Source organism: Aptenodytes forsteri, unplaced genomic scaffold (genome assembly GCF_000699145.1).
Source record: "Aptenodytes forsteri isolate BGI_AS27 unplaced genomic scaffold, ASM69914v1 Scaffold55, whole genome shotgun sequence".
Taxonomy (NCBI): Eukaryota; Metazoa; Chordata; class Aves; order Sphenisciformes; family Spheniscidae; genus Aptenodytes; species Aptenodytes forsteri.
In genome coordinates, this window is record NW_008796063.1 from 6,039,659 (window position 1) to 6,066,732 (window position 27,074).

The 27,074-nt window shown below is 36.3% G+C and overlaps 1 protein-coding gene across 1 annotated transcript; it reads left to right on the top strand.

Moving 5' to 3' along the window:
- The first annotated feature begins 18,433 nt into the window (after positions 1 to 18,433).
- Positions 18,434 to 21,406, top strand: GPER1 (G protein-coupled estrogen receptor 1). The gene is made up of 2 exons (XM_009286387.2): positions 18,434 to 18,515; positions 19,874 to 21,406. Exon 2 carries the CDS (start codon positions 20,304 to 20,306, stop codon positions 21,375 to 21,377), a length of 1,074 nt encoding a protein of 357 aa, XP_009284662.1. The 5' UTR covers positions 18,434 to 18,515; positions 19,874 to 20,303; the 3' UTR covers positions 21,378 to 21,406.
- The last annotated feature ends 5,668 nt before the right edge of the window (positions 21,407 to 27,074 follow it).

Genomic DNA, 27,074 nt, shown 5'->3' on the forward strand with positions numbered 1-27,074 from the left:
GGAGGGACGTTCAGAGCGATGGCGTTTGTCTTCCCAGGTAACCATTACGCGTGATGGAGCCCTGCTTTCCTGGGGATGGCTGGACACCTGCCTGCCGATGGGAAGCAGTGAGTGAATTCCTTGTTTTGCTTTGCTTGCATGCGCGGCTTTTGCTTTACCCATTAAACTGTCTTTATCTCAACACACGAGTTTTCTCACTTTTACCCTTCCGATTCTCTCCCCCACCCCACCGGGGGGAAGTGAGTGAGCAGCTGGGTGGGGCTCAGTTGCTGGCTGGGGTTAAACCACAACAGTATGAAATAATGTTTGTAAACGTGATGTTTGAAGATGGGAGCTTTCTCTTAGATTATTTTTTCTTTTTGAAGATAGGAGGCATAAGAAATAGCTTTTCTCTTTTTGCTTTTCTGGTTCTATTTATATAATTTTTCTCATTAGAGGGTAAGTTCCCTTGGAGCTCTGCTTTACTACACCTTACATTGTCAGAAAAGCGATTACTGAATAACAGGAAATGTAGTCTTAACACTGCTGTGTTAGGGCTTATCTTCACTTGAGTTACTCCTTGCTCACTGATTGCTAATTAACTCAGAATAATTTAAACCTTTGTAAAGAGTGGTTTGAATATTCCTTAAACTTTTGGTGCAGTCATTGATTTGTCTTTATTTTACTAATAATCACAAAGGGCACAGCCAGATATCCTTGTGTACATCCACCCAATGCAACTTCAAAAAAAGTACAAAATGCAGCTGTTTGCTGGTGGCCCTCAGCCAAGAAATAATTTCACTCCCTCCCTGCCCCCCAGCAGAGCCATGGTTATCAATCACATGCCTATTCAGATCACTTCAGTGGAAAGTACAGCAACAAACCGATGCCATAACTGTTTAGCATTGCCTCATGTGCACACGTGATCCATTCTGGAAGCTAAAAAGTCAAGTTAGTATCTACCAGTTTATGACCAAATACTCTCTGAAATTTTACTGCAATTTCAAAGACAATAATTTGACTATGCTTACGTAGTTTAGTGTGCTCTCTGCACAGCCCTAAGCCCTAGAAAGAATAAGGTGACACTTCAAATTTGCATCTTTCATGGAAAATCAACAGTAAAAAAGAAAAATTCACCTGACTTGCATACGATTACAATGCATATTTTTTCTTTACCATTCTTAACTACGAGAAATTAATACCAACAAAATAAACCTGGATTTGGGTACACCTCAAAAGCAAATGCTATATACAAAACACCTACACTACACTGCCAGCTTTATCCAGGTTTTTCAGTAACGGTTCGGAGGAAGTACTGTAAATAAAAGGGAAACCATCTACCCAGTCCAACAAACTACTGTGCTAAGATGATCAAAACCAAAGTCAGTATGGGAATTAGAGTATTCTGAATAACATGTGTAAGCTCATTGGAAACCACATTTCACAGAGCCACCAAACTACTGAAGAGCTGTTTTGGAGCACAGCTACTTCACAAAGAACATGAACCTTCAACCTGAAAGCTGAAATGTCTCTGGGCCACTGCATCATGCCAAGACCCTCCATGCACATTTCTAGTTTCAAAGAAGTATTTGGACTGGTAGTGCTAACCTTCAGGTGGAAATGTAGACCTAGTGTTGAAATATTTTCTCCAGGTAACCCACAAGTCCAATTTTGAAATCGAGACTCATACAGATTTGTCTCTCTTCATTTCTTTGAAGTGTTTTGGCTCTTTCCACATGTTTTTCAGTAAAGCTTGTTAAAGTGCAACAAGTAAGATGCCATGAAAACAGAGCGTGCTGATCAAACACTGGTCACAAATTATCTTCTGAACCTACGAAAGCCACTGCAGATTATTAAAAGATCACAATAAAAATGTTCTTCCCCATGTGCTGGTATGAGAAAACAGGATGCTACCAATATATTCCAGACAGAAAGGCTGCATGCACTAAAAAAAAAAAAAAATCATGAGCCAACCCTTTCTTGCTCATTTATATCTGAGGTTTTAAGAACACTATTCAACATAGTCACTAAGACGACTGATGCTGAGCCAGACCCAAAACATACTACAGACTCAAAATCCCATCTTTTAACACCTCATGGTCATTGCAGAGCATCTGGAAAAATAATTTATTGTATGTGTACAATACTGGGAGTGTTCCAAGAGCCAGGACCCATGGAAAAATAGAAATACACCCTATTCTTAAGAAGGTATCTTAATATTTTTGACATTCACTGCTTTTGTGTTGAGTTTTTGTCTTGTTAAGCAGAGGGCCTTGCTTGGTATTTATTCAACAGGCTTTTCCTTTTCTAGACCTCTAGCACTTAAAACAGCGCACTAGAAAAAAATGTGATTGCAAAGGCTGGCCAATACGCATAGGATTACTTCATGAACAGGAAAAAAATAATCCACTGGATGGCCTCACATACTTAGAAAAGGCAAGGACAAACACTACTTTTCTGTTCTAAAATATCTCACTGCAGAGGATAATTTGAACTTTAAAGTCACATGATGAAACCATAGGTTTGCTAAACATGCAACGTGTATGGTTTGAATGACTTAAACCAAGTTCCTGTTTCCTTTACAGAACTGTATGTTTTTGTAGGCAGCGAGCATCTGGATTTTTCATCGTGATGTACAGCAGCTAAAGAAGTTATTGTAATATATATACACCCTGCTTTCTACATAAATAAAAAGGGCTATATGCTCCAAACAATAATTATATTTCATCTGACTATTCACAGTGAAAGTCTCAGCCCGTTGTATCTGTGGAGCATTTTCTTGAAAAGGTAAGTGCTTTATATTACTTTGGATATGTAACTTTTTATTCATCACAAGAGGCTCAAATTTTGAAGCTAAGGTTATAATTTAAAGTTTTTAGTATTCCCTTCTTTAACAACATTTGAACTACACAAAGTAAAATACTGTATCTGGGAAACATCCTCAGAAAGCTGAAATTTGTAATAAAGCTGAGCATTAAATATAGTAAATGCGAAGACTGTTTTCCGGTAAGTACTTAACTCCCATTGAACCGATGACAGCTAGATGATGAAATACTGTTCAGTGGTCTGGACAAAAGACTCCAGCCATTGCCTAAGAGCAGTTTTTTAAAGGATGGACATTGTTGGATGACCCTAACCATACTGCAGGAATTGTATAGGACAGGAAACACGTCAGCAATGCTGCTTGGTGATTATGTTCAGTTACTGCTGATTCATTTATATTCTGGAAAAGTAAAAATAAAAGCTTTCGGTTTCTCAGAAACTGATTATTTTTCAGAACTTAAGGGTAGGATTTCTTAAGTCTTTACAACCTCAAATACTTGGCCAAGTGTAGGAATTTTGACGTTACAAGAAAGATGAATATAGTATTTTACATTTCAGTCTTTCATATACTGCAAGCTGCCCCCATCTTTTAACTTGGCAGACGTAGTACAAACAGAAAGGACAAATTCACCCCCCAAATTATGTGCAGTGTTTTCACGGGTCGATGCAGGACATGCCCACCAAGAGCCGAGTTTCACGAGGAATATTATATGTATTGCTTTATGACTGGATGAAAGAATATTTTCCTTCTAAAGGCTGGTGACAGAATGTAGAAAGACTGCCCTGCCAAACCTTTTACAGAGGAAGAGTTCTGGCTGCCAGTGAGAAACTCCCCGTTTTAGGAGGTCTTCTTTCTAGACTTTAAATAAACAAAAGTTTCCTTGAAACCAGGCTCTCCGTTTGCAAGAGTTAACCATCAAAGTGGGGACGGAGGACCAAAACCAATGAAATCTTAGAGACTAGGTCCTCTCAGTACTGAAAAGTAGTCTTTTCACAACTTGCTATTTTTAAACTGCCTTCTGAACACTATGCTCATTTGCTCAGCTCCGTCTGTTGGAAGTGAAGGATAATTTATTCGCTGTGCTTCAGAAAGTAAATCTCAAGTATATTTGCTTTAACTGCTGACACAAAAAGCAGAGTGGATGACGGTGGGGAAATGGGGCCAGAAAGAGAAAGGAAAAAAAACCCCAACCAAGAAAGTGAGGCCACATGAAGTTAAGGAAGGATTCATAACATGTGAATGATGGTCAGTGAGGGGGAGCAGAGGTAAAGAAGGGACAAAGTATTGGAGCATGACAATACAGGGAAAGATAATGCAAGTAGCATATTGCAAATTTCCCTCATTAATTAGTATCAGGAGAAACAGGAATAGGCCTGGGTTCTGCAACCAACCAAGAAAGTGAGGCCACATGAAGTTAAGGAAGGATTCATAACATGTGAATGATGGTCAGTGAGGGGGAGCAGAGGTAAAGAAGGGACAAAGTATTGGAGCATGACAATACAGGGAAAGATAATGCAAGTAGCATATTGCAAATTTCCCTCATTAATTAGTATCAGGAGAAACAGGAATAGGCCTGGGTTCTGCCATAGCTTCAGTATATGTGAGCTTTGATGTGCTATATATTACTGTCAGTTACCAGTGAGCAAATAGAAATAACAAAGTCAGTTTACATCATAGTATGTTGTGAGGAAAAAAGTTCATTCAGGTCTTGAGGTGTTTGCACTCTAAGCTGACAGATTCCACTAAAAGAGTAAAGGACTCGGGGACACCACCAAGCAGAGCATAAACACTACATGTGTTTTGAAATAAAATATATGTCTCTGCAGTGAATCCAAGAACCAGACAAGAACTGAGGGAATACCAGATTTTCTCACAGCAGAGGAAAATTACGTAAGTTCCCTTTTTTTGTTTGTTTGTTTTATAATGGAAACTCAAAGTATTTTGACAAAAATATGTGGTCAGCTGCATGGAGATTCTGATATAAAAGCTGTGAGAAATAAACCACCCTCCAGTGCTCTGCTGCTCCCATAGAACATATCTTTTTACTTTAAATTAAATTAGTATTACCAAAAGTCTATAAAAATTTGCAAATATGTTCATCTTACTACAGCAAATGTTGTGAGCTCCTTCATCCCATTATTATTCTAAGCACATATTTACTTTAGTGCAAGGAATGAACTTAATGCTTTGGGAATGTTTTAAACCTGTAAAGCTTACAATTTCTAGGAGTTGCTTTACATGACAGATGAGCACCTTACAGTCATAAGACTCTCTAAAGCTATCCATACTGATGTAAACAAATGTATAGAGAGGTTATGCCATCTGTGACTATATTTAATCAATCAGCTGCAGGGGCTGCAAAGGAGTCAGACTTTTCTGACAGGGTCCAATTTATACTCTCAGCCAGAAAACCATAACGCAGCGACTTCATGAGGTGATGAGCAATACATCTTGTAAAGCGCTATATATCCTCAAATTTCACTGAAATAGTTACGAAGAGACAAAGTCTTGCAAAAAAAAAAAATCGATTGTAGTATAAGGTCATAAGGCAGAAATATGTATCTAGGCGTGACCATGTTAGAGAGAAGAACGTACACGTATTAGCTTGTCTGAAGTATTAGCCATATTTGATCGCAGTCACCTGCACTCAACCTTTCCTACCACAATCTGAACTCAAAATTGCCATTCGCTCTCTTTCAAATACTTAGTGAGACACCAGAACCAAATAAGAAAATAGTCCAACATTATCATTGTGATTTTTTGGAAAGCAGAATAAAAAACTTCTAGCAATAATTTAAGGGGGGAAAAAATGTCTGCAGTGTTAACTTTAGTCTTACTCACCAAACCAAAAATATTTCAGAATAAGCTACAAACTGCTAGCAGATATTTTTTCTTCCGTGATGAACAATTTATTGAATTCAAGCAAGCATTATGCTCATACTGACTAACCATAGCAAAGCTGCAAACAGCTTGTTGTTTTGGTAAAATTTTGTTTGTGTGGGTAATCCTAAGGCGATTTTCTGGAAGTTCCCTTTAAAACAGCGCACTCAGACATTTTTCCTTAAGTCAGAATTTTAATACTTACACAGATTATAGTTATACACATACAGTTGCACTGTTATTTCCCCCCAAGTGAGTATTTTAATTCTAGGTTGAATAGATTACTTTAGTTTAAATCCCTCCCCAGATGAGGTAAGTTAAAAGACACACACTTATGTTAAAATAACAATGTCTAGGTGGAGAGTACGAGTAATATTAACATCATTGTTATTATTTAAACAGTAATGTTAAATAACGGTCTGTGGTTATAAATGAGAGCTGCAATCCAACTGAAACTATTTCAGGCATTCATCTTGACACCTATAACAAATGAGGCCTAAACACATCAATAGCCTCTCCGTAATACTGTGCTGGTCCGTCATTAAAATACATGCAAACTGGTGGGTACAGAAAGAGAAACCAAGATGAAGCACTTTCTTACACAATAAGTTGCAACTACTGGAATATGCTTAATTAAGTCTAATGTTCCTTACTTTGTCTTAAACCCCCAAAGAGCAGCTAAATAAAATAAAAAAATACCTTGCTATAGTCAAAGATTAACCCAGTAGCAGTACCAAGGCCAGATCCTGAGCAAATTTAACCAAGTTTTGGCATCTTGTTTTTCCTGTAATTTGATGTAAGGCCATATGATTTCCTGTGAAACCCAAAACTACGTCCTTTGTTTCCTTTGCAATTATAGTACCATAAAAGTTGAACGTTGCTAAGTTATTCTGAGATTCTCTGCAAGCACAGTGAGTGTGGTTAGTTGGCCCATGGTATAAAAGTTGTTGAGAAGATAATGGAAACCCTCACAGTGCCAGAACTAAATTCAGATGTTCAATCCTGCAAAAGGCCTGACAGGACTAGAAGGTAGTCTCACTGGAGACTCTGGTGAAAGAGCTTCTCAAAATGGAAATATTTCTTAACCTCCTGAAACCACTGTGTGGGATGATAACAACAAGCTTTCTGCAGATGCTCAAGTGGTTCCACATTCTCTCTCTACCCGTCAAAGTACCTATCCTTCCCCAGATTAAGCTTCAAATCTCTCTCCCAATAGAAGGTCAAAATTTGACTTCACTATTTCCTTCATTCTTGAGATTTCTCCTGAGTATTTAAGAAGAGATGAATTGTAGAAGTTAGAATTTCATGGTCTTGAGATTTCTAGGAAATAATAGAGACATCAAAGCAGCAGAAGGAAGCCAGAAGAAAGCCAGAAGAAGCAAGGTCAAACTCCATGGCTGCAGCTGACTGAATAGCACAGTAGATCACTTACAGCCATAGAGCCACAGGGAAGTAGCAGCTACTTGACTAATGAGAAATTTTCTAGATTTTTTTCCCCCCCAATGCTTCAGTATTAAGCATGGCACATAATTTAGAAATCAGACTGATCAGCTATATTTCAAAAGAGATACTTTGAAATTAAAATCTAGAAGGGGGAAATCACTAGTATGAAGAAATACAAAAGGCCAACCAGTGGACTAGAGTTGTGAGGTTTTGTGTGGGTGGTTTGGGTTTTTTTTTTTCTTTTTAATTATTCTCACTCTTCAGTTTGAGCACTTTAGTACAACTTGAGTCCTTCTTAGTGGTTCATATTAAAAATCAGCTGAACAGAAACAAAAGCTCTACTACAAGCATTTAAGATACATTTCCTCAATTAACAAGACAATATTTCCTCCCAACACCTATCATCGTTGAAAAGGTTTTCACTCTGTTTTTCTTAAGATTGTTCTTATTTAACAATCTGGTTTTAAGCTTCAAAATTATATTGACTCTTAACTTGCTTCAGAGACTTCGGCCAGTTTTGCCCATCAATGCTTTCCTACACGGTGTACTCCAGCTCAGAGCTTAGAACACAGCCGGAGTCCAGCCAGCCAACTTTCCCCTCCTGCAAGCGTACCTGTAACACAAAAACTTCCCTGGGTGCATCAGTCCTTCCTGTAGTAGAACCTCTCCAAAAATAACCTTTTCTAGTAAGGAAGAAGCTGTCTTTGAAAGGGGACAAAGAACACTGCTGAATCAAAACATAACTCCATGGGTTTATATAAATGAAATTATAATTATATAAGATTATATACACACTTAATCAAAGCCACTTTGATAAGTCAACTTGTCTTATTAAAACCAGTATTAGAATTCCAATTTTGAGGAGAGATTAGAAATATCAGAAATATGAAGTAGTGTCAGAGGTAACCACCATAAATGAACTGTCAAACAGTATTAAGACACTGACTTATCTATAATGAACACTGCTTAAAAACATTAATGTATCTTTATGAACTTTTACCAATTTAAAGTTACTTTCACATTAAGAGTTAACATCAATAGAATCTCTTTACGGAAAATGCATTATGTGCAACTAAGTATATCACTCTTGTTACTAATATGACTGTACAGAAACTTCTATAAGGAGAACTCCACTGTCTTGTCTTTGCCTGATATACTATGTACGCTGCTTGTACAGACCAGCTTTGCATACAACAGAACAAAGTAAAACCACCAAACTCTAATCTAACACAAAATTTAAATCCTTGTGAATAAAGGATTTTGTTTTTCCAGAAAACAACATTCTACACTGTAAAAATGCCTATATGTTTAACTTTTTCCTGTACTAAGGACCATGCTTAATCAGACATCCAAAATTCATTAGGAATAGTGAGTTCATTATCTTATGTTTAAAAATATTTATCCTTTGTAACTAAAAGTATGCTATTTTCTGCATCAATCAGTGCAAGGTACACAGAAATTTTCTTTTAGAAATTGAGTTAATTATGCTTTTAGATAGTCTATAAAATTTATATATCCGTATCCATTACACTCAGTTTTTCTTGAGTACATATTATGTTCTCCTACAAGGCTCTTTGGCTTAAAAAAGGATCCTCCAGACATTTGTATGGTAGCAGAATTATTATATCAACATAGCATAGAGTCATTACAGCTAACAGCCTATCCATATTACTCTTAAAATTCCCTATTTTCTGAAATTTATAACTCAGCTGTAAAAAATGTTCCTTGCTAAAACTTTCTCAATAGGCTTACAATGCACTGGTAATAATTTTCTCAAATTCAAGCATGCAGAAAAGCATTATTTTTTGCAGTTTTATACAACAGCTACATCTAATAATGACAGCATTATTCATGCATAAAGATGTTTTAGTATGAAAGCAGTTTGTTCATAACAGTTCTTAAACATTCACATTAATTTTATATGGGCTCCTCAGTACAGACTGCAGTTATGAAAGGCTTTTTTCATAACAGAAAGGAAGCAAAACTAAAACAAAGAAAAGAATGCAACTGTTGTCTCATATTGTCATTATCTTTGCATTTTCCTCAGCATGCTATGTGAGCCCGAGACTGTCAGCTGGGTTCAAATTATGCAAAATTCCCACCCTTGCAACAGTACAGTGAAGCTATTTTGTGGCTGTAGCTGCAACCCACACACTGGAGTTGCCCTGCATACTGCCTTATCCTTTTTTGGCAAGATAGTGAGGAAAAGCAGCTCCACCTAATAACAGAGCCAACTCCTTCCTCACCCGCCAAACGGCCAACTCTCCCATTTATTCTACGGGCGACATGAGCGTGCTGAATCCTGGCTGTTGTCTACAAAGCTGAGCTGCAGTAAAGTCCTGTCTGCATCAAGTGAGGAAAAGGGAGGGGGTAGTGGTGAGAGCAGGAACCAGATAAAAAAAAAATTAAAAGCCAGATTTCTCTGGCTAAAGGTATTATGCAAGTTAGCTTGAAATTAACATAAGAATGTCATATTCACCCCAAAAAATCACTACATTTGTTCTGAACAAATGATTCATACTCCTGACTGCACTTAATATTTAACACACAAATTAGAGACATTACAAACTGTACTCTAAAACCTGTTTCACCTTCCTTTTCCATTTCAGTTTCAAACTCCATTGAACAGGAAATAAGCACGGTACAGAAGGAAGGATGACTTCTCACAACATGACATGGATCAGCTACCCAAGCAAGAGCTTGTCTTTCATCTCCCCAGAAGAAATCGAAGCCTTCATAGCTTCTCAAAACGTCATATCAAGACTTATGCACTGTTACATCGCCTTTTTTGTACCAACAGGATTAATAGCTGGCATATGTATTTTGATCATTTTCATAAAGAATTATTTGCAGTACAAAGTCATAGAAAACTTAGACTTACTTCTTCTACACTTCACCATCAGCAATATTGTAATGATTTTTTTATCATTTACTGTCATTACTAGACCTGACTATTTAGAAGCAACCCACCTCACATGTAACATACTGTCATTTTTTTTCAACTTCAGTTATTTCAATTCTCAGTATGTTTTGATTTTGATGCTTCTCATACTATTACTCAAGAGATTTCCACCAAGGACTGCTCTCAAAGCAACCCAAAGACCCATATTGTGTGTTGGATTTGTACTTATATATGCCTTCTGTTTGTCACTGACCGAGGCATTGCTGGTTGGCACCGATAACTATCTCTTGGAAACAGCCTGCCAGTTAGATCCATTATTTGCATGGCCTGAATATGAGATCATTAAATTCACCTTTGGATTTGGAATCCCATCATTTCTTCAGATACTCTGTTTTACTACTCTCTTCGCTAAAGCAGCACCTGCTGAAGTACCAGCCTTACAGCAGCACTTTCGTACTTACCCTGCTGCATACATTATAAGCATATCAATATTTATATGCCATCTATTTTATAACATTATGATTCTCTTCAGGACAACATTCAAATTACAGAAGAGCATTGGAACTCCAAAGAATGAGCTTGTGATGAATATTGCAGAAATAGTGTTGTTCTGCGAGAGCTGTGCTAGTTTGGTATTTATACTTTGTTTTCATAAACCATGCAAGGATGAAATACTGAAAGTCATACAGAACTGCCGAAGGGAAAACACTGCCAACAATCACCTTGAAATACCAGCAACAACTACGACCCATGAAAGTGGGTCTCAGTAATACCTGCTGTTCTGAAGAATTGTCAATCCACTTTAGTTTTTAGTTTGTGGGTTTTCGTTTGGTTTTTTACTTCTCCAAAAAAGGGTAACTGTTCCTTCTTTAGAACCCAAACTTGGACTATCTTACAGCTAGCAGTACTGGAAGGGGGGAAAAAAAAAAAAAAAGACATTTAGTTCTAGTATTTGCAGTGATCTATGAGAAAACATGCAGGGTCTGGGGTTGTTTGGGGTTTTTTTCATATATATATTTAAATCGCCTGTTTTCTGCAAGTGTTACTTCAAAGCCAAGTAGAAAGAAAAGTACTGTTGCCATAGAAGTGTGCTTTTGTAATAATATCAATGCCCCAGCAAAGATCCAAACAAAAACACAGCAGAAAGCAACTTTGAACAAAGGTAAAAATCTGCAGCCAAAGCATTTTCTCAGGTGTGCTTCGTCTTTTGACTTCTTACCCTACAAACTACTTATTTTTATAACATTGATAAACTCCAGTAGCAGCAGCAGTGAAGTATGGCTTAAGAATCTATTATAATCCTGAAATAGTATGTGATACTGTAAGTGTACTGTAATGCTTGTTTATATTTTATATGCGCACACACACACATAAACTAAGCATTTCTTCCCTTTTTCCATTTTCCTCTTATACTTTTGTTGGAACCCTTAAGGTTTTTGTCTGAATTCTTGTGCCAAAAAAAAAAATTCAAATTAATGGAAACGCTGGTCCATAAAGAAAAGCTTCAGGTCCTTTGTGAGGCACTGAACTGGAAAGATCAACAGGATGGCTAATTAAAACTTTGTGCAAGAATGAAAGCTTTTTGTTAATGTACTCTCAGCTTCAACTTTGCATTAAGACTTACAGCAATTATTGATTTAAGCCATTCTTGATGAGTTCATTCAGAAGTTTGAAGTCGCATGCCTTGGAAGAGTCACATTCAATAATATACTAACTAAAAAAAAAAAAAAAAAAAAAAAAGAGACAAGCCAGCCCAGAACAGTATAACCAAGGTGTGTTTTTAAAAAGGCAAACAAAAGCAGAGCCCCAGTTCCAAACTGAAATCAGGGCTCTGCTGGAGACAAGATAGAAGCATTATACATTTAGAGAATTCATGGGTAAGTGGTGCAAAACGAGGAAAAAATCTGAATCAGAGAATAAAACAGCTGTGGTATAGGAGTTCAGATGTTGCCCTGCAGAATCAGTAGCCAACACAGGCTGAGATGTAGGTGCAAAGTTTTAAATGCTTGCTTTGAGCACATTGTTACTCTGAATTTGGCCAGGAGCCATCTTAGACATTTGGCTGCGGTTTCAGCTTTTCCTCTCATAGAGGTGGAGAGAACGGAAACAACAGGGAAGGCACAAAATTGTACTAGGTCTTGGATAAAGAGGTAGACTTAGATTGCAAAGTTATAAAAATACAGTGATGTGATGAGGAAAGCTCAAGTGACCTGAAGGGTTCTGAGAAAAGCCACTTCGATGCTTAAATATGTGCCTTTGCGTGACACCCAGATGCTAACGGAACTGACAGATTTTTTGCATTTGTATGCTTTGGAGGGTCTTCCTGACGGGGTCCAGATTTGCATGGAGAGCTGGTGCAAATCAGCATGGGCTGCCCAAGACAAAGAAAAGTGGGCACTGTTTGATCAAGAGGAACATCTTCCGCAAAACAGCCAAGTGCATAAATGGAAGAATAAAGGACATTTGTTCAATAATAGTACAGTATATAGATCTAGTATCTAGATATACGGATCTAGTCTTAGACATCCAAGTCCTGAACGTTGTGGACCATGACTGTATCACATGCAAATAAAGGGCAATACGTAGTCTCACTAACTATGACCATAAGGACCAACATTTCTGCAAGATGTAAAAGTCAACTGGTAAGATGTCTGCATTGTATTATGTCAGCCTGTTTTCCTGTTCAATTTTGTTCTGCTGCCAGCATGAACAGATGGATAATTAAAGAACACTACATATAAACAGACCATTATAGAACCTGGTCAGAAAGGAAGTACACAGATAAGAATCATCTCTTTGAATACAAGAGCCAATTTCATACTTGTGAAAGGATTTCTCAGCTGGCATCAGAGGTTTTGTTTTGCACCTCAAAAGAGGGAAATTAGACAACATGGACCAAAGATCAGCCCTGCAGAAAGAAGTTTGAAGAGATAAGTTGTAAGAGCTGTACATCAGTGAAAAAGCTGACAGACTGAGTGAAAGAGTATGTCAGAAGATGCAAGCTGTTTATCCCAATTTAGACAGCATATCATAGTTTCAGCTGCGCCACGGATAAGTAGGTTATTTTCTAGTATGGGAATTATGCATGAAAGATTCTACTTTATTCACTGCTTCCATATATTTTATATTTGAGGATGAAAGAATAAATACTGTGTTGTTTCTGAGTCTTGAGTTACTGTTAAAGGTGCCTAAAAGAAAACCTAGTCAGTAAATGTTGGCTCTAGTTAACGTTGGCTGGGACCTGGAAACTGGGCTAATGGTGAATGAATCACAGCAATGCACCTGGTAAAGAGCCTGGAGGTTCAACAGGGTGGAAGGATGCTTCATGATACTCTCAGCAAGGTACACAGCTAAAGCAGAACCATAACCAAATGTCTCAGAGAAATAAAACCCGTAGGGGCCTACTGTCACATCTAAGATTTGGGAATGAGTACAACTTGTCAAGAATGAACTACTATGCATAAGTCTGAGTACTCCTGGGTATAGCTTCTGGCTGCCATCTGTGAGATGCGAGTGAATGTACTCTGGTCTATTCCCTGTCCACGGCTACTGTTGTGGGGAAAAACCAGAGTATTTTCTGGAAGGCTGGTTATATTGTCATAAAGAAGTCTCTATGTACAATGAAAATACTTTGTAACTGAATAGGAGAAAACAAAGGTAAACAGGAGAGAAGAGGTTGAAAAATGCAGAATTCAAGTAGTTATGAATATAACATAGCAATACAGAAATGTTTTGTTAAATCATTCTTGGTAAAGTTAGTCAGAGCTTACATTAAAATTCAGGACAAAGAACATGCAGTCCTAGAGAAAAATCTACTTGCATCCAGCTAGAATATGAGGGCAAACACCCCTATGTGCTATAGGGGAAGGAACAGAAACAGTCCCCAAAAGGCATTCTAAAATAGTCTGATATGAGGGAGAAAAAAGGCAGCTTTGGCTGAGATTAAAAGTAATAATTTTTGTATTATTAATAATTTGAAGTGTATTTTTAAGAACAAATTAAAATCTCCCTGCTTGGAGAGATTTTTTCCCCCCCTATACAAGCAACAACTTTGTTGAACACTTACTTCTTCCAGGCTTCACCTAGTTTTGAACGGTATGTTCCAGAAGAAATAGGAGCATATATTTTTATAGGCATGCTGTCAAGATTAACTAGAGGGATATACTGGAAAATTCAAAGAATATTTTACTTCTGTACTGGTGATATTCATATCTTTCTAAGACTTAGGCCTGCTTTTGAAAAAACCTTCCGTTCAGTAAAAGAAGATAAATGGGCGGGCTGCTGAAGTTTAAGCATGAATTTCCGAGTTGGTAACATGTTTTGGAAAAGAACATGTAGAGACTAAGGACTCATCTTTGCTGAACCAGCTGGCTCAAATTTGATCTGATCCCATTGCAAAACAACATCTGAGCTAAAGAGAGACTGGATTTGCACACTTTAATCATAACTCGAGCTGCTACACCCCTACATGTATTACTAAGCCTGGCCTTAGTTACATTCTCATTTCAAACTTAGAGACCCTGAAAGGGCTACAGCATTATTTATCTTGATTTTGAGGGAGTTGCAGAAGATTTGGGGTAGGGTGAAAGCTCAAGCAATTCAGCCAAAATAAGTACGCTATATAATGTCTACACCATATATGATGCACGACAAATTGATTCACTAATTGGCTAGAATGAAAGAATGCGTTTCACTTCCATGGTACAAGTGTCCAGCAAAGGACTGCCAGACTCAACTACTAAAGTAGAAGTGATTGATGCTTTGCGAATTTTATTTTGTAATCGCATTTGGATAGAGCCTGAAGTCCTACGATGAATCATCTTTCACTATACAACATTTTGTGGTCCAATTTTATAAAATTTTTATATTATCTCCCAAGAGTTTTGCAATATACACTTTAAGAAAGATAAAAAGGTTTTACCAGAATAGTTTGAATGGGTACAGGTGTTGTCCCTGCAAAAGAAAAGGCTAAACTTTTAAAAATTATTTTTAGTAAGAAAAATGCATTCTCAGAATTATTGGCAACTGAAAAGCCTAAACACACAAAATACACTCTCTCCAAGGTTTTCTGCAGGCACAGAACACAATTAATTCCAACTCAAACTAAGTTTGATTATTTGCAAGAAAGGGAAAGTAACTGAGGCTGGACAGGATAAAGTATGAGGGTTCTCTAGAACAGAGTAATGGACACTGACAGATGTCATTCCGTGGCTGAAAAAGGTCAGAGTCAGTATCCATGCTAACAGAAAGACAAGAGAGAATTTGGAGGAGGAGATCAATCTACTTGCAAAACTTCATTACAACAGCATCTGTATTTCCTCTGGAGATAATTTCAGTAGAGATTCTTATACAAATCTTATTTCTTCTGCATATGGTTATATTACACTGTAAGCATTCCAACACAATTTTAATTTATGCTTTCTTCCCCTTCCATGCAATACAGTACCTTACTTTTTTTCAGCTTTATACACCCTGGCTCTGATCTAATTTCTCCAGGACTCAACAGCTTCATGCCCAAAGCACTTCCACACTTCTGACAGAATCCAACATCTCTTACATCCTACAGAGCTTATCCTGCTTATCATCCCGCTGGAGAGGCTGCTGTATAATGGTGACTCAAGAGCTATGATACACCGTACCTCTTGCGTTGTTCTCTCCCATACTCACACCTCCCACTTTCTTCCTCCTCAGCTGTCACCTTTCTCCAACAAAATAGCAGGCACATATGTTGAAGTCTGCTAAATTACATAGAATATCTTCTATTGTACCCCATTTTAAGCCTCTTGGTGCACCTAAATACATCATAGGCAATTACCCTAGTGTTCCTTAAAGACTCTATAGTGTTAGACATGTTTATTGAGATATATACAGTGTTTTAGAAGTTGACTACTACAGATTTAAAAATAAACTGCCAGAAAAACTTTAAATGCTGGATTATTGAGGTCTAACATTATATGAATGCTATCACACCAGCTGCTTTCACCCATGTTCTCAGCGACAATCAAGATAAGGTAAGACAGGTGGAACTGTAATACTTAATACTGTCACAACTGTGACTAAGTATGGATCATTAACGCACTCCCTATAAAGTCCCATGGAATATCAGCAACTGACAGGGACAGAGAAAGGGTACAATGTTCAGCAGCTGCTAAAATTAGTTTTAAGCATTTTATGGAATATGGAAGCGACAAACAGTGAGATTAAGCTAGATTCATCAGTAACAATAATTTGACTGCATAAATAAGAGCCTGAAGATGTTGTCATCTCTTTTAGGAAACAGGATTCAGAGAATTCACATGATGATCTCATAAAATATTTAGTGAAATACAGAACTCAGTTATTACCATATAATAATACAATATAATACTACTGGATTTGGCCTCTTATGCTTCATAGTTCTACTAGCAGGAAAAACAGCTACTTCGTGGGTCTTTCAAAAGAGAATTTCCTAACAATTCTGGAAGTATGGCAAAGTGACATATTTCTTATAATGAATTCAAACAAGAAAATTAGCACTCGGAATTATACATTTTAATAGCAAATCAGCTGATATTCACAGCTAGAAAAACAAGGACAGACAGACCAGCTGATTATTAAATCCAGGCCCCCATAATTACAAACAACTAACACCCAGAAGCTAACATTATGCATAAAGGAAAGTAAAAAATCCTTCTGGCCCTTACAAGATCAGTGAAAGCTCTGAAGGACAGAACTAAGTACAGCAAAACCACATGATCAACAAACAACAATAAAGACTCTATAATCCTGTTCTTTAGGACAGCAAAAAATTAAGACCTTCAAAGCTAGTATCACAAGATTTTTTCTAACATTACAATTATTCCAGTCCTGTAACGCAATCGTATTTGTACACTTCTCAAAGCGAAACACTTCAGGCTCTCTGTCCTCATAACCCTGTAGAAAGACACTCCAGAAAGCCATTCCACACACAGTGGAAGTCTTCCGTTCAGAAAATCTTTACCAGCACTAATTTGTACAAACATTCTTTTAACCTAAATAATAATTTATTCCAAAACTATGTATGAAGAGCCATCGTGCAGGAACATCTTAAAAAACATTTTTAGTAACACTGACAAAATGCTGTGTTCCTGTGCAAAGTGCGTTACAAGAAATCGGCGGATATATTTTCCTCAATGGCACTAGAAGGCAAAGTGCCTTCTAGTCCCAAAACTACTTGTGTAAGAACTTTTGCTTCACTTTTCTACAGATGAGGTATTTCATAATCTAAAAATATTTTACCATTGTAATAGATGTAATACATCCATTACATCCATTATAATGACATGTTAATTGTTTACTCCACGCTTCTGAAACTGTAACATTGGCTTCTTGAAACCCTAAATGCCGAGATCCAATTCATCTTATTCCAGTAGCAGCAGAATGCTGCATCGATGTACAGCATATCCATTAATGGCACTTAACATTCAGGTATCAGATCAATATAATAATAAAAAGCAACTTACACAAATAAAATATTTCTCTTTCATGAGAAAGGTTTAACTTTCTTTCTGCTCTAAGAATTCTGACCACCAGTAGGTGGTGTTTCTGGAAATGTCAAGTAGTTCCCCCCCCACACACACAGATGAAATGCAAAACTCCACCTGCAGTACTGGTGTTTTTATGCAAGACTGAGGCTCCACATTCTCTGCAAAATAAGCTTATTTTATCCATGTGATTTTGAGCTGAGCAATTCTGAGAAGTGTGAGGATGATGATGGATACCTGAAAATTAAAATACAAACAGGCAAAATGGGATTGACTTGAAGGTAGGAAAACTGAAATCTATATTGTCAGTTTAGCAAATGACCCTCCTCAGCTGCTAGATTTCCCTCAGTTGAGTATTTCTCTTTAGATTGTCCAGAGGCTTTTAAAAAAATACCCCATATAACAGTAATTAGTGCTTTATATCTATGTAAAATATGCTTAGTTACAATTTGCAAATAAATCTCTTCATTATTGATCAGCTGAGCTGTAGGTTTGAGTGGACTATATAATTTGAAAAAATGCTAGAGGCAGAAAGGAGGGTAAAAATGAACATTAGACAAAATAAAACTGACAAATATGAGAGAAAAGATGCTTGACTAGTTCTAGTAAAAAACAAACCAGCAGAAACAGGGTTAATTCTAGCCTTATAAGGCTGTTCAGCAGCACTTCAACTGCACACAAATTAGAACAACCCTGGGAATCTATAAAGCTTGTTTTATTGCCAAGGACATGCAGCAAGATCTGCATTTTGCTGTTGTAAACTATCCTTTATTTAAGACGTTTTAAAACAGAATAGACTTTCATATTATTTTTTTTTTCACTGCTGAATCATCAACAGGTGGCATACACTGCAGCTTTGCACACCTAAATACAAGTTTTTACTGACACGACAGTCGAAGTTGACACATCCATTAAGCCTGTACTCGAGCAAGAACCAGCCTTCTGTTGTCTGGAGGAAAATCAGCTCTGGAGAAGTGGAATTAAGGTAAAATAAAATGTTTCACAGTACATGGTTACCTGTAATGCTTGTAATTGCTTGGCTTTCGGTGGCCTTTCAGATGTAATTAAAATCTGACCACAGACTGACCTTTTAAAATCAATTGCTTAGACTGTTAACTTACCTTTTACTGTATTTAAAGCAGTTTACTGCCTTATTCAAAAATAAAAGGATGTTACATTAAAGACAACAGTTCAAGTCTGACTTCCATAGCTGCTTGAAAGAAACACCGAACCTTCTTCAAATAAGTGTAATTTCATACGGATATTTTAGCATAAAGATTTACATTATGAAAATGATTCAAAACATAGCAACAGCTACTGTGTACTTACGCCTACTTCATTAAGAAATAAAAGCTTTGGAACAGATATCTTTATTTAAGTATCTGCTGGCTACTTCTGATAACTTGAATACATTTAAGCAAACTCAGAGCTATGTTTCTGACTGAAAATATTCTAACACTCCTACTCCATTAGTGGTCTGCTCCTTTTTCTCCTCCAGACTGTACATCAGCAGGATTTATGTTATTAAAACGTGGAAATATGCATGATGAATTTTACTAGTAAACAATTTAACCTTTTAAAATCTATTTTAGTGTAATTAAAATCAAGGTTTTGGTAGTAAGATGAAGATTAAAGCAATTCAAAATATTTAAAATTAAACACAAAATACCTTGGGTTAGAATTTTCTTGCTGTTTTATTTGTTTGGGGTGTCTTTTGTTTGTTTTCTTTTAAATAAACTTCTAGCAATGCTTCAAGTCCATCACATTCAACATTTATAAGTAAACAAATCAGATAACTGATATTTTCCATTCCTATCCGGAAGTCAGTGCAACATAATTAATCACAAAGAAAAGCAAATTGAGTATAATAATGTTGGTGTAAATCAATATGCTGCTTGCATTACCTTCGTTTCTAAAATGCCTTTTCCTTCCCACTGAAAGCAGAAGGAACCAACTGCTTTTCATCTCCATTGCCTTCTCAGCCACAGACTCTGCTACTTACTAGCCTTACAAGCTGATGATGAAATAAATATATATAATTTTTATATATCTCTATATATTAAAAAAAAATAAAGTTTTTCTTCAGTAGGCTAAACTGATTTTCTATATTTCTACATTTTCCAATACTGAACCCCTGAAGGGTACACAAAATTTAATAGATCTGCCCTCACAATATATTATTATCTAGAACAAATTTAAATTCTTTTAACTGAACCTTTGTATATATATTCAAACATGATGTTTCCTACAACCTCAGCTGTGTATGTTAAGTTAGCAGAAGCATATGGTATGTGGTACAGTGCTGGAGTATGAGATTAATTGTTTTCCATTTGCAAATTGCAGGTCCAAGGATATTCATTGATTATTAAAAGAAAACAAACGGAGCCAAAATTCTACTACCTTCCAACCTGCATGAAGAAACACTGTTGATGAAAAGCTTTTGTTAAAGAGATCCAAGTACCATAATGGTAAAAAGTTTCCTACATGATCTTAAGGCACACAGGAACTGCAAGTTCTCTCATTTGCAATGTATATAGTGTCCTGTACAAAAATTTAAGAAATTTACTATTTGTACTGTTATATTTCAGTCAATTTTAAGTCTAATTAATTTGACTTCTAAAGAATTTTAATTTCCTATACAAAAGTGTACATCTTTTTCCATTCCAATCAAAATGCTTACTATGAACTTAGTTGAAAACAACCAAAAATCTGATTTTTTTGGCATTACCACCAAACTGTGAGTACTAATATCTTTTCTGCAGCTATTTTAACCATGGAAACTTATTCTGCCTCAGTATCACCTGTTATATGTAACAGCACAACTTTTAACCTAAATGGATCACATTTGTGTAATGAAAGCATATCTTCTAGATTAGCTGATAAATCAGAACACCAACAATATGTTATTGGTCTTTTCTTATCATGTCTTTACACAATATTTCTTTTTCCTATTGGTTTTGTAGGAAACATTCTGATACTGGTTGTCAACATAAGCTTTCGTGAAAAAATGACTATTCCAGACCTTTACTTCATAAATCTTGCAGTAGCCGATCTCATTTTAGTTGCTGATTCTCTCATTGAGGTTTTTAATCTTGATGAAAAGTATTATGATATCACTATTATTTGTACCTTTATGTCTTTGTTCCTTCAGATCAACATGTATAGCAGCATTTTCTTTCTGACATGGATGAGTTTTGACAGATACATAGCACTGGCAAAAGTAATGAGGTCCAACATATTTCGCACTATGCAACACGCTAGATTAAGCTGTGGTCTCATATGGATGGCGTCTATTTCTGCAGCGCTAGTTCCATTTACAGCTGTGCATTTACAACACACCGGAGAGGTCTATTTTTGTTTTGCAGATGTAAAAGAAATCCAGTGGCTAGAAATAACCTTGGGGTTTATTATCCCCTTTGTGATCATCGGTCTTTGTTACTCATTAATTGTTCGAGTTCTTATAAAAGCACACAAGCATAGGAGTCTTCGTCTGCGGCGACAAAAGGCTCTTCGAATGATTTTTGTTGTTGTCCTGGTTTTCTTTATCTGCTGGCTACCTGAAAATGTCTTCATTAGTGTTCAACTTCTTCAAAAGAAAAGCGAGCCTGTGTCTTCAAGCAGCCCATCCTTCAGACATGATTATCCTTTAACAGGACATATTGTGAACCTAGCAGCTTTTTCTAATAGCTGTCTGAACCCCTTAATTTACAGTTTTCTAGGGGAAACCTTCAGAGACAAACTGCGACTGTATATTGAACAGAAAACAAAAATGTCAACATTACATCGCTTTTGTCAGGCTGCCTTAACGTCTGTCATTCCTGACAGTAATGAGCAATCAGAAGTCTGATTTAGTAGTGGTTGTATAAAACATACGACTGTGAAGTTGTGCAAATAGTGAACAAAATGCTTGCTACTAACAGAAAAAAGTGCGTTTGTGTGTGTGTGTATGTATATATATTGTATCACTCTACTGAGTATTGAACGTTTATATTCAAAATGTTTTTATGACAAGACTTTAATGTAGAGGAATATGTTTTAGATTTATATTTAATTATGAACAGGATTATGTATGTTTTAGTCAGATTTATATTTAATTATGAACAGGATTATTAAAAGCTGAGCACTGAAGGAGCTTTATTTTGTATTATACTTGTATGAATGACAATATAAAAGAAAATTTTATCAAGTTAGGAAGACTCTAGATGTAACCTGATTATCAGAGATGCTACTTTGCTGGTGTATATAAGGTACTTCCACTGAAATAATGAAGCTGCCATAACATTGAGGAAAAATCATTACAACGTATCAATGTGGAGATGCAGAAAACATTGATTTTTTCATCCAAATACATTAAGATAAATGGCTTTGCTTAGAACTACATAGTACTATCGTCACTGTATTCTAGCATGTCTTCCACGATTAACTTCTTTTTAATCTTAATATAATCTAGCACGGTGGTGAGTTTTCGTCTCATAAATGTAATCTACTGTTTACACCAGTACTTGATCAAAACTGAAATAATCTGTAACTATATTGCTCATCTCAAAGAACTTCACAGAAGCAAAATATAATGCTTCATTCTGTCTTTTAAGGATTGCCCAATACAATCTTTCCCAGGACAGACATAATTGGGCCTTTTGTCAAAAATGCCAGTGCACATATACGTACATTCATATCTGCCTTCAGATTTAAACGCAAGTTGCACAAGATCTCTTTACATTTAGCAGGCCTATTTTGATTGCCAGAAGAAAATGCTGTGGCTTAAAAAAAAAAGTCACGTTCTGCAAAAGAGTGTAAGAATTGCTTATGAAAACAACAGAAGCCTCAGCTTCTAGAAAGGGAGAACTTACGTAATGGGGAGTGTGATTAGCTATCATCAGATTTGCACTTTGTGCACCGTCCATCCCACCTCCAGAAACCATTGGCCTTTCAAGATTTTAAGATGCATGTTGGTTGCTTTGTTCATTTGAAGATTAATTATACTAAGAAAACAAATGTTAGCACCACGTACTTGAAAACAATAGTTTTTAATTTCTGCTAGAAAGTAATTGGGTTTTAAATCTGATTGATGTTTAGCGCAGGTTACTGCTGAACTTGTTCAGAGGAAGCTATAAAGTTCCTAGAGATTAGTGTGCAATATCATTAAAACATCACTTGCTCCATCTCTGAAGCGAACAAACTCATTTCACCTCTGTGCTCATAGACTTAAGGACCAGAACTCTGCAGAATAAGATGCTTTGTCCTATTTTCAAATGTCATATATGAATTAATTAGCACATGAACGGATTTTAAGGGATTTTTAAACATAGACACTTAAAATCATGACTAAAGTTACTAAGCAATAAAGAAAACAGTGAAAACAATGATTCCACTCATATTTCTCACGAAATATTTAGAGTTTCCTAGTGGAAGCTTTGGCCGCAAAAGGCTTGACCTATAAACAGAAAGGCCGTAAGACGATGGCTGAATTTGAAATAGATAGCTAGATCTTCCTACAACTGAAACAGGAACTGCAGGGTGGAGTTTGCGGCAACTGCTGATTATTTGCAAGTGACTTCTAATCACAGCCTAAGGAAAAATGTCATTTAGTCACATCTTCCCTGTAGAACACCAAATATATCTTCTCTCAAGAAAGATGCCAGCATTGCCACACCTTCTCTGCATAGAACGAGTTGCTAAACAACACTTAGCAAGAAATCTCACACCATTGTGCTACATCACACATAGCCCTTTTTCCTTGCTATTTTCACTTTTGGAATTAACCACAATTACTCATATCCTATTGACTGCCAATGTACATTAATCACACCTTGAAAGACGGCTATTTCAGACAACACAGAACTGAAGGAATGGATAACTCTCTTGGCAATGCAATTCCATGAAGTAAGACATCTTCTGAGCTTACAGATATATTGGGTTTGTGTCATCTTGACACTTGCCATGAATAATGAACTTATTTGGGGTTACAGGAATACACTTTCCCAATTGTAGTTGTTGCTTATTTTGTTCTTATAGGAGTAAAATCCTTTCCCCTCCTCCTCCCCTCCAATATAGGAACCTGGGTTTTGATCAAGGCTATGGTAGAAGCCCTTTCATCACCACTGGAGATAACAAATCCATAAAGTGTCTTTGCTCAGAAGCTTATAATAATAAACAGACAGTAATAGCAAATACCAGCTCATACATACTATGAAATAGTTTGTTTCTACATGATCGTATTCAGTGATGTCCTGATATCCCTGTTAAATCTAGGAAAGATCAGATTACTATAGTATGAAGAAAACAATATTTACTCAACCTGAAACAACCTATTACAAGTTTAAAAGCAAATTACAAATCTAAACTACCTGATGAGTTTCCTACTGTTGATATTTTGGTACAGGCTTATCAACTGTGCCTGAAATGACTAAATTTAAACATACTACTTACTTTAAAGTATTCTCCCAGGTGAAAAAAGGGCACACTTCTTCCCAAAACTTTTTTTTTTTTTAAAACCAGTAACTATGTACAAAGTAATATTTACAGAAATGCCATACAACTTTCATGTATTTATATATACAACATGCTTTCTGCAGCCCATCATCTTGCAATAGCTCGTTACCATGGCGTATCCATGAACCAGGAAGACCTGTGCTTTATGCAGTTTTCTTTAAAATTAAAGAGCATGATCAACAGTAAACAAAACCTTTTCTGGAGTGTAGGGGAAAAGGGGAAATGAGAGTAAGAATTTTGATACAACTTCTTGACTTTTATCTCTGGTCTCTCCCAAATTGTTTAATTTAAGGGAAGGATTTCATATGCCTTTCTAAAATGCTGGACAGATGACAACTATGAGATTTAAAAACCTGTTTATTACAGATGCTTACAATCTTTGCTATACTAGTCTATATCAAGTCTCCAGACAAGAAGAGTCTGGTATTAGGAAAAGCACACAGAAAAAAAAAAAATTAAAATAATAGTAAAAGAATCCCTGAAACCGTTAACTGCTTTTGAAAAATAATACCTTAACACAAAAATGTCTTGAATGCACAGAGTATTATTGAATATCTAGAAACAAAATAAATCCAAACAGCACAAACTAGCACCAATCTGAACCTGATACGACTGAAAGCAACAGTCTTCCCTCAGCTGTGTAAAAAGATATGAGAAAAGTAGTTATCTAAGACCATTTTAACATGTTAAAGAGATGCTATAACTTTGCATCCTTTTAATGGTTTTAGGAGACACACTAAATACTGACTGTGCAGGCACAATACATCCACATCTGGAAAAAGCAAAGTCAGTCTAAGATGAAAGTCAGGAAAAAGTCAGTCTAAAGATGAAGCTTGATTAATTTATGAAAAGCATTACATGATGTGAGGGCATGTGACAGGGAATTTGAATCAATGAGTCAGGCGATCCCAGATGCTGTGCAAGACTTTGACATAATACGGGCGAAATGCAAGAAGAATCATCCCTCCCTTCCCCTTTCAGTTCCACAGAAAATCAGAACACTAGCATTCAGAACAGTCAGTCCACCAATTCCAAAAGACAACACATACTATAAAATAAATTTTTAGAAAAGCAAAAATCAGAATTCTTAAAACATTGTTTTCTTCAATGTTGTTTCTATCAAATGAAAAAGATACAGGTTCATCTTATATTCCCCCAATGTAATCTGACATTTATATTATTAATTGAGAATGGCTTATCTGGCATAGAAAATCCATTCTACTAAACTTGCAAATAGGCAAGCCTTAAAAAAAAAAATTGAGCACAAAGTTTTAACATGAAAATGCTTTTAGAATTTCAGACTAAGTATCTGTGTTTTAAACAAAATTCACTGGCTATACAGTGCAGGCTCTAACCTTTTTTTCAGCCATCAAGTTATGTTAGAAGCTAACTGAATTTTTTCCCATGTAAGTATTTTGCTGTATTCTCTCAGCTGTTTATTAAGATTGCAAAAGGGAAAAGGTTGTCTGGACAATTTTGAATGGTTAGGATTGTCACATAGGAAATATGTTAAAAAGTGTTTTACAGTAAGTAAAAGCATGTCAAGTTCAACGCTGATTATCATTTAATTCCATTTGAAGTTGTTTCTGCATAAGTAGGAAAAACAAGTGAGTGTATGAAGGCAGGTTGGAATTTTAATAGCTGTTCATGAAGGTGAACCAATGAATTAATTTGCTTTTGATTGAAAACAACAAAGATAAGGGTTTCATTTTAATTTAAGGGACAGTATCCTTCCCTTCCACGCCAAAAGTCTTACCTTACCCATTCAGACCATCAGACAAATATTTTAAATTTTCATCATAAAAGAGGATAGGGCCAAATTCACTGTTTAATTCAATTGATTGAATTATATCTTTGCAATAAAAGTTTACGCTTACATTACCAATTATATCTGCAGCAGCCCATTGGTACACAGTTAGACCTAGCCATTCCTCCTTCAGAGACTATTTACGTTAAGAAATTATTACTACTTTTACATTCTATTTAATAAATATGACACCAATAAACCATTTCCACCTTGGAATTGCACTATCTTTTTTATGTTAAATCTGCAACAGCAGATGATAAGGGACAAGTAATTTTTAAGACATGCATACAGACCATCTTTTCTGTACACTCTTAAGCTCTGCTGTCGGGGAGGTATATTGTGGTACGTGCCCTGCACTATGTTTTAAAGAGAGACACGCTGGATTTGAAAATCTGAACACCCTCCATTCATATTTATAATTTAGGTGTCCTTTCTTCAACAGTATTGTCCAAACTATTTATTCCACATTGACATATGATACACCAAACTTTTAGCCCTTGGCTTTTGGCTTCCTTTTAGACTTCCATTCCATCATATGGCAGCACGACACAGCCAGAAGCTAAGAATAAACAGTTGCATACTGAGCCAGCCACCCAAGATGACAACAAAAAAGCAATGCCTTCTCAGGACTTCAGACAGTGCAGGATCAGCTCATTACTTTCAACTCAGTCTCTTACATGCTACTTCAGTTATTTTACATATGTCCAGTGGATTCCACTACAAAATTTAAAGATGATTGTCCAAGTCTCACAAAGTAACCTGTGTGTTTAGAATGGCTTTTGAAGTTGTTCAACCCCAGTGATAAAACCATATTCAGGTTTCCAATCTATTTTCTCAAATTCTTCAAACAGTCTGCTACAGGTATATACAGAAGTTTTCAAGTTCTAAATTAACAAACTAATGAACTATTCACCACCAGAAAGTAAACCCTAAGTTTTTAAATATACCTACTCTAAATAAATATTTAATGCAGCAGGGTAAGCCTTTCCAAAGCAGCAACTTTGCTTACAAGTTCCAACTCACTTGACCTGCAAGCAAAATCACTGAAAAGGCTTAAAACCTTTTAAAATTGCATGGAATGTGTTTTCTGGAAGGTCTTCAGAAAAACTGTGAAAAAAAAGACATACTGGAGAAACAGGAAAATTATTGGAATATTGTTACATTATCCTTAGAAATTGGAGTTACGGCTATTTTTACAGAAAGAGCTCAGTGGTAGAATTGCCTAATAGTGGTGGGGGGGGATTT

Excerpts from the sequence above, each read along its gene's own strand:
- GPER1 (XM_009286387.2), top strand. The coding sequence starts at position 20,304 with ATGGAAACTTATTCTGCCTCAGTATCACCTGTTATATGTAACAGCACA.